Source organism: Triturus cristatus, chromosome 10, assembly GCF_964204655.1.
Source record: "Triturus cristatus chromosome 10, aTriCri1.1, whole genome shotgun sequence".
NCBI lineage: Eukaryota > Metazoa > Chordata > Amphibia > Caudata > Salamandridae > Triturus > Triturus cristatus.
The window spans coordinates 1,197,715,978-1,197,724,322 of NC_140593.1; the positions used below are offsets into that span (position 1 = coordinate 1,197,715,978).

At 42.9% G+C, this 8,345-nt stretch overlaps 1 protein-coding gene across 1 annotated transcript in view; it reads left to right on the top strand.

Annotated features, from left to right (window-relative positions):
- The window catches only part of LOC146797035 (myosin-4-like), a 76,031-nt gene extending 70,326 nt beyond the window's left edge, over window positions 1-5,705 (top strand). Inside the window, exons 39-40 of the mRNA XM_085629642.1 lie at window positions 1,153-1,287; window positions 5,557-5,705. Coding sequence (XP_085485768.1) covers window positions 1,153-1,287; window positions 5,557-5,574 — 153 coding nt within the window. The 3' untranslated portion in view covers window positions 5,575-5,705. The remainder of the gene's footprint in view (window positions 1-1,152; window positions 1,288-5,556) is intronic.
- Window positions 5,706-8,345: the final 2,640 nt, after the last annotated feature.

Here is an 8,345-nt window from a genome sequence, read left to right on the forward strand (position 1 = left end):
TCTGCCTGAGCCTCTTATGGCACTATCTAAACAAGTGTTGTCAGCCTGTAGGATCCTCTGACATGAAGTGCCTCTGAGTTTCACACTGGAGAATGGATCTATCAGACATCTTCCAGCAGGATTGTCACTCGGGGGTACAGGTGGGGAGCTAAAGGAGCAGCTGGGATACATATTTAGGGCTCCCGGGTTTATGGTATTTATTGTTTGCCCATTTCCATCTGTATTTATTCATATTTATTTTCTGCCCATTTTATCTGTATTTATCCATATTTATTTTGTGTTTTGAGTATAAATGAAGTTGTAAATCTATACATTTCCATATCTATTTAACTGATAGACACACACTCATACTTTGATGTCTGTCGTGTTTTTAGCTATTTAAGCTGCCAAATATGACATACCAATACATCCACTGGTAAATACTAGCATTATACCATGAATGTGTGTTGACATATGCCTTTAGTTAAAGAAATGCCATCCTGTTGTTTCATTTCCAATGCTCACCATCTACTCAGCTGTGGCCTATAATTCATGAAAGACAGCACGGAGAGTCACATAAAAGAAGCACAATTTTCTGTATTTATCCAATGTTAAAAGTAAATGCAGACAGAAAACACATTGTTTTTTGTCTGTATTTACCTGTAAAAATCCGTAAAAACGGAAAACAGGGAGCCTTATTCATAATGCAATGGGGTAGAGATAGTCTTGTCTGCAAGAGATATAGCACGTTTGGGTCCAATGTGGTCCAGTTATCCCAATGTATTAGTCTGAGTCACAAGCTTCTTTAGTGGTTTCCACTGATGGGAAGTTATGAAACTGCCTTCATCAAATCTGTACCGTTGCAACTTTATGGAGTCTGCCCTTTTCCCACCTGAAACCTCAGATTCAACTATTCTGGGATATTTCCATCTTGGTTATGAGGTGAATTTTCAGACGTCTCAACTATATTATGATACAGATATGCAAAGATTATTTGTCCCCAAAAAAGTGGAGGGTGTTGGAGGGTGATGAGTGTCAGGCTGACTTCCAAATATCCTCATTGTTGAAGTGTAAAAAGGTGGGTGTTCTCTTTGATACTTCAGGGAAGTCTATAACTAAATGTATTTATTGCAAAGAACAAGAATACTGAAGTCTGTGCTGTTCTTTTACCAGGAAGGGCAAACCAATGCACAGCTGGCCAGATTCAGGAAAGTGCAGCACGAGCTTGAGGAAGCTGAGGAGAGAGCCGACATTGCGGAATCCCAAGTGAATAAACTCAGGACCAAGAGCCGCGATGTTGGGAGCAAGGTAAGATACGTCTATGAGAGGATGAAATCATTGATTTGCTTTTGAGAAAAAGGAGGCGGTCAAGGGTTTTGGAATGTTAGAGATGCGGCCAGAGATTTACTAAAGGTTTACGTGCACGATACAAGGTGGTGTAAAGCAGTGCAAAGAACATTCCTGATTAGTTTTCACCCCATAAGCTATTTTGTGGTAAAAGTGGACCCCTGTGCAGCGACAAAATGGCTTTGTAATCATAGGGGGAAAAGAGCACAAAAGAGCACAAAAACAAGATCTACTATGAATAAATGAATGAATTGAATGAATGAATAAATGAATTTTATTGATCATGATACAGTTCATAAAAACCTGTACATGATAAAAGAATACACATAACAAAAAGGAAAAGGAATAACAAAACAGATACACATACAAAGGACCCTTGTAAAAACTTATGCTGTTTGTGCCGGCCGACGCCCGGCAATGAGTCCTCTGCACAGTGCGCAGAAAGTTAGGGTGACGGTCTTGAAAAGTGCTATAGTAAGTTGATAATGACTGCTGCCCTTGCTGGTTGATAGTTTACTTGGAGGTCTCCAATCCCATTAGTCTGTTTCACCATTTGTCCATAGTAGTGCAATGTCGCAAGAGGGAATGTGCCAGTAACTAGAAAGTGCATTGGTGCAAAATGGTGACCGCCGCTGTGGCGCGTGGTGCAGTTTATAAAGTGCACTCAAGTGTCCTCAGAGTATCTCATCTTTTATCCGTAACGGGACATTCACTTGCGTATTATGTTCAACTCAGACTGTAGAGCGACAAACTGCACACTGAAGCTTCAACTTGTGTCCACTTTTTCTCCGTTTTTATTCGGCTGCGGCATTTAGTGGGGCTTTTAAGGTTCACTTTGGGGTTTTCTCGGGATGACTGTGCGCGCCGGCACCTTGATCAGTTCGTTGTCGACCAGCTTTGAGCAGTTTCTCATGGATGGAGATGACTTTTACCAGGCAGGGTATTACCTGAGCCCTTGAGCCTAGCAAGCGAAAAAGGAGGGTGTGAAGACGTCCTAATACCATGGATATGGAAGATGTTGCGTAGGTACTTTCTGTGTTCGGCTTTCAAGACTGGGCGTATGCACAATATGTGCAAGAGATTTTCTGCATGCCCCTGACACAGCCTACATAGCCCCAAGCCAGGTTTTAGGACGCACTTTAGCAGGTCGTCGCTTGTTGATGATAAGCCAAACCTCAGCACTAGAAACCTGGAATTATGAAAGCCTTTGATTATTTCAAGCAAAATTTCTGTGGGTTCGCCAATTTGTAGGTGTTTATACACACCAACAAGTGTTTGCGCTTTTTGAATCATTCCTTGTCTCTCATCCACAACAGTAATTTTATGCATTTATTTATTGTAAATTTAAACGCTTTGCGAGGTATATTTGCTTCCCAGCATCTCAAAAGCCTCACTTCTGGCATTGACCCAGCGGTACGTTTCATTGCCTTCCTGAATCTCTTTCCAATGAAACGCTCTTAATGTGTCCGGTATTACGTCTCTTAGTGATGACGTATATTTGAGGAGGATGTCTTGCTGTACTAGCCATTGGTCTGATAGGCCAAACTCTAAACTGATCTATACACGTGAGGTGTACTGCAGAAGATGGAACATGAGGCGGAAAACTTTGCACTGTTATTAAAAAATAAGTTTAGCCTCCTCGGAAAGGCATTTGACTCACAGGCCAACATTGGAACCAGCTTCGCTTTGATTGCTGCCAAAGTTGGTTTCCAGATTGGCGTGGGTACTTTACTGAGGAGTTTTTGAAAAGCAGCAAGGAGTGAAACCAAGAGAGTCTTTGATGTATTTAGGTAGAGTCTGGGCAAATGGCGACCTTGGAGCCATACCCATAAATATTTATAGCTGGAACTTGTTTACACCAAATTGCCTCCCAGGTACTATTAACCCATCTTCTAACCGCGTCCAAAGCTGTTTTGTTTTTTTCTAAGTTCACAGTCATGCGTTTTTTTATGCATTAAAGAGCCAGCTCATTCAACAAGTTCTGTAGACCAACTGGGGTTAACTTCATCAATACGATGTCATCTGTGTGTCAGGAATCATTATCCCAATTTTGGGGGATGTGAGTACATCTCAGCCAACGATTTGCTCAAATCAGAAATAAAAAGCTTGAACAAAATTGGGGCTAGTACACATCCTTGTTTGAGACCTCGCCCAATCCTTGATACCGAGGACAAGGCCTTGTTTTGAGCCAAGGCTCAGCTTTGCCCATGTTTTTTAACACAAAAGCTCGTGAAAGATTTGCCAGGATTTTCCATGAAGTCATCTTATGCAACAGCAGATAACTGTCTGAGGGATTGAAAGCTTTTGAGAAGTCAATGAAACTTGTGTGGAGCAGTTGTTTTTTCCGGGTGCATTTCTCTATGAGCATGGAAAGTGACGAAAGATTATCATTCGTATTTGACTTGCACCGGAAGCTTGTTTTGATTTTGTGGAGTCAGAGCTGCACCTTCCACCAAGCCTTCTAGATCTTGTAGCAAATTGCCGGCAAAGATCTTTGAGTCGGTCTCTAATATTTCGATCATTCGGTGGCTGTCTGTGTCTGAATAGGGGCTATTTTTATACATAGTGTGAAGAATAGACCATCTGGGATGTTGTTTTCTTGGAGGCAGAAGTTGTACAGCTGGAGCAGTTGTTTGCTCCAGAAGCCCAGGTCTTGCTTGAAGTTCGAGGCTGGCAGTCCAGTCGGGCCCTGTGATCCACTTTCTCTGATTTTCTTTATTTGAGCTTCGATTGCAGCTTTAGAGAAGACAAGAGTTGGAGAATCGCTCTTATCATGTGTGTGCTGTGTCGCTAATTACCCGGAATGGTACAAAGAGCTGATGTGAATTAGCCAGGCTTGTTGGGGGCCTTGGTTGCCAGCTGAAAAGATTGTCCCTTGCTCCTACTGGTTGATCAGGGACCACAGGAGTTTGTTGTTCTTTATTTTGCAGGCATGTGTGACCTCGATTCAGTCTTGCTCACTCTTTAACTCCAAATGTTTTTCCCTTAACTCTATGAATACGGGCAAATGAGCTCCAGATGCTTGTGCATGTTACTCCGCCTTTGCTGATTTTAATGCATGTTTCTGGTGTTTAAGTGCGCTGTTGAACCATCTATCGATGGATCAGCCATCGCCCTTTTTTTGCTCCCAGAAAGCTTTGTTGCCTTTCTTCCCAAATGGCTAGTGGTTTGACCGGATCCATTCTGCTTTGCGGGTCAGTCTGATTCAGAACTTATACATTTCCTGGGCATGTTCTGACCACCTTACACGGCCCCAAGTTGATCCTGGGTCCTGAAGATCTGTTATTCCTCTGGGTAATCTATTCATTGGCATTTATGATCTTTGCTGTCAGGGATCACTTTTGCAATGATCTTCCACTTTGAACGTTATCGCCCTTTCAAACACGTGGTAGGAGACGAACACAAAGTACAGCACTTACTCTGCTGACTAGGTTCTCCGTGTTGCCGCCATTGAGCGGTCAGTAATAAACCTACCATTTAATGCTCTAAGACCCTTGGCCTTATTCGTAGACAGCAAACGATGTAAATAAAAATAAATGTCTGGCTTTGCGCCAAACTCTAACGCCATGTTATACCAGGCCCAAGCAAGTGGTACACCTACATGGAATGCGTGCTTCACACTACAACACACATCTTGTGGCCTGACACCTATGCAGGTGTCTACAAAGAATAGTTTGTACTTGATAGTACCTCAAGCACTAATCCTAGGCCAGACAATGCTGGCTCGCCTTTGTGCCATAGTGCAAGGCTTTCTAAATCTGGTGCTCCACTATTTTGAGTCCTTCCTGCAATGCAGCACTACAAAGTTTCACTTTGCATAAGGCCCTGTTACATGAAGAATAGTAAATCTGAGTGCTAGTGTCCTAGAGACTTGGAGCAGCACCTGAGAAGGTCTGGACTCCTAGTGTGTAGTATGAGATTGTATGCTGATAAGCGGTTTTGCGCCTAGATTCTGGCCTTTGGAAGTCGGGATACTTTTTCTGCGAGGTTGGCCAATGTCGCTGAACCGTCAACACATCTAATGACCCTTATGGTATGATGCTGACACTGAAATGGTTAGAGGGACAATACTAACAATGCTGATGTTTAATTTCAGTAACTCAACTAACTGTAAATATGTCATCTCAGAGCCAAAGAAATCTCCTCTACATATAATAGTTTGATTAACCTTCATGTAAAATACATATACATTCTATGTATGGTATTAATAAATGTGTTTTTATTTCCTAGAAAACTGAAGATGAATAGAGCATCTGCTTCTATCAACAAGTGAAGAAGAATACATTTGCAAAATGTGAATTTTTGTCTTCCTTGAACCAATATATGTATTTGTTGTCCTTGTGACTGGACCTGTGTAACAATAAAGCCGTAGCACATTACCAAGTGGACTCATCTCAATCATGCTGGAGTCTCTCCCTTAGGTGTCTGCTCGCGTGATCTGTCTGTGCTGCAGGTTTTCTATGATCCAGTGATCATTCTCTGTTCTATTGTGCACTGACCGACATGTGGCTGTGCTTAGGACCATGAGCACCATCCATGCCACAAAACAAGCAAAGCAAAGCCATACAAGGAGGAAGAGTAACACAGCCATAACATGCACACTCCACTGCCTCTGGGCTAGGTTTGTGCTGTATAAGTACCATATCCATACATAGTTACACCATCCAAGCCACAAAACAAGCAAAGCAAAGCCATACAAGGAGGAAGAGTAACACAGACATAACATGCACAATTCACTGCCTCTGGGCTAGGTTTGAGCTGTATAAGTACCATATACATACATAGTTACACCATCTATGCCACAAAACAAGCAAAGCCATACACGGAGGAAGAGTAACACAGACATAACATGAACACCTCACTGCCTCTGGGCTAGGTTTGTGCTGTAGAAATACCATATACGTACATAGGTACCACATCCATGCCACAAAACGAGCAAAGCAAAGCTATACAAGGAGGAGAAGTAATACAGCCATAACATGCACACTTCACTGCCTATGGGCTAGGTTTGTGCAGTAGAAATACCATATACATACATAGGACTCCATCCATGCCACAATACAAGCAAAGCAAAGCCATACAAGGAGGAAGAGTAACACAGACATAACATGCACACTTCACTGTCTCTGGGCTAGGTTTGTGCTGTAGAAATACCATATACATACATAGGTACACCATCCATGCCACAAAACAAGCAAAGCAAAGCCATACAAGGAGGAATAGTAACACAGACATACCATGCACACTTCACTGCCTCTGGGCAAGGTTTGTGCCGTAGAAATACCATATACATACATAGGTACTTCATCCATGCCATAAAAAGAGCAAAGAAAAGCCATACAAGGAGGAAGAGTAACACAGACATAACATGAACACCTCACTGCCTCTGGGCTAGGTTTGTGCTGTAGAAATATCATATACGTACATAGGTACACCATCCATGCCACAAAACGAGCAAAGCAAAGCTATACAAGGAGGAGAAGTAATACAGCCATAACATGCACACTTCACTGCCTATGGGCTAGGTTTGTGCTGTAGAAATACCATATACATACATAGGTACTCCATCCATGCCACAAAACGAGCAAAGCAAAGCCATACAAGGAGGAGAAGTGACACAGACAAAACATGCACACCTCACTGCCTCTGGGCTAGGTTTGTGCTGTAGAAATACCATATACATACATAGGTACACCATCCATGCCACAAAATGAGCAAAGTAAAGCTATACAAGGAGGAGAAGTAAGACAGACATAACATGCACACCTCACTGCCTCTGGGCTAGGTTTGTGCTGTAGAAATGCCATATACATACATAGGGACTCCATTCAGACATTCCATAAACTAATAGAAATCAAAACTGTACTTCCCATTAGACATGCAGCACGCGATGAGGGAAGCTAATAAAACAACTTTGAGTTGTGGATCTCTGAAATTTGGTGCAAGTGGTCTGTGACTTTGAGCTACCTATGGCATCGACCTGAGCTCTGAACACTAAGGGCCTGATTTATGAAGCCTTGGGACAGTTTTGCGCTTCGTTGCGTCACTTTCTGTGACGCATCGGCGGCGTAAAACATGCCTCCTGTGGTGCCCCATTTACAAAGTGACGCATCTAAGCAGATGCGTCACTTTGTAAACCCCTGAGCTATATTATACCTGCGTCAGGTATAATGTATGCAGGGTGGGCGTTCCCACGTAAGTATGCCTCGTAGAAGTGACACAGTGAAATCTACGAGATTTCACTGCACCACTTTTAGGGTGTAAATGCATCAATATCTTACGCCTGCCTCACAGCAGGCGTAAAACTGACGCATGACCTTTCACATGGGGCTTGCCCCATGTGACAGGACACATTGGTGGAGTTGCGTCACTTTTGTGACACACTCCAGCAATGCGTCACTTATGCGCCTACAGATACGTCAGCAATACTGACGTATCTGTAACTCCTTGCGACATGAAACCTCACACGGTAAATATGAGGCATCCATCATGTCGCAAGGAGGGCGCACTGAGAAGTGACGCATCGCTGCTTTCACGCAGCGATGCGTCACTTCTCATAAAAGAGGCCCCAAGGGATTAATGTGATTTTGTAACCCCCGTCTATTTCTAACTAAGCTACCTAGAAACCTAGGGGCATATTTACAAGCCCCTATCGCCACTACAACGTCACTTTCTCGGTGCTGTGGTGGCAATAGGGGCATCGCCTTATTCACATTGACATTCAGATTAATCTCATGTAAGCTACCAGGTGAGGCTCTACTGTCAAATATTCATTTCAAGTGTGTTAATTTTATGAAACAAAATCCCTTGTAGGCATATTTACTTATTGATTGTTGTGCCCAAGCCTCGAAGGGTGTATTGGGTTTCCCACTGTTCAGTTACAAAGCCTGGTAAATAAGGCACTCTTTCATGTTAAACTTAGCGTTAAAGGGGTGGGAAACGGGAGTTGTGGTGGGCGTTCCACCGCAACATCCATTGAATTTGACGCTGCCCCATATTGCCAATTGTGGCGTAAATAT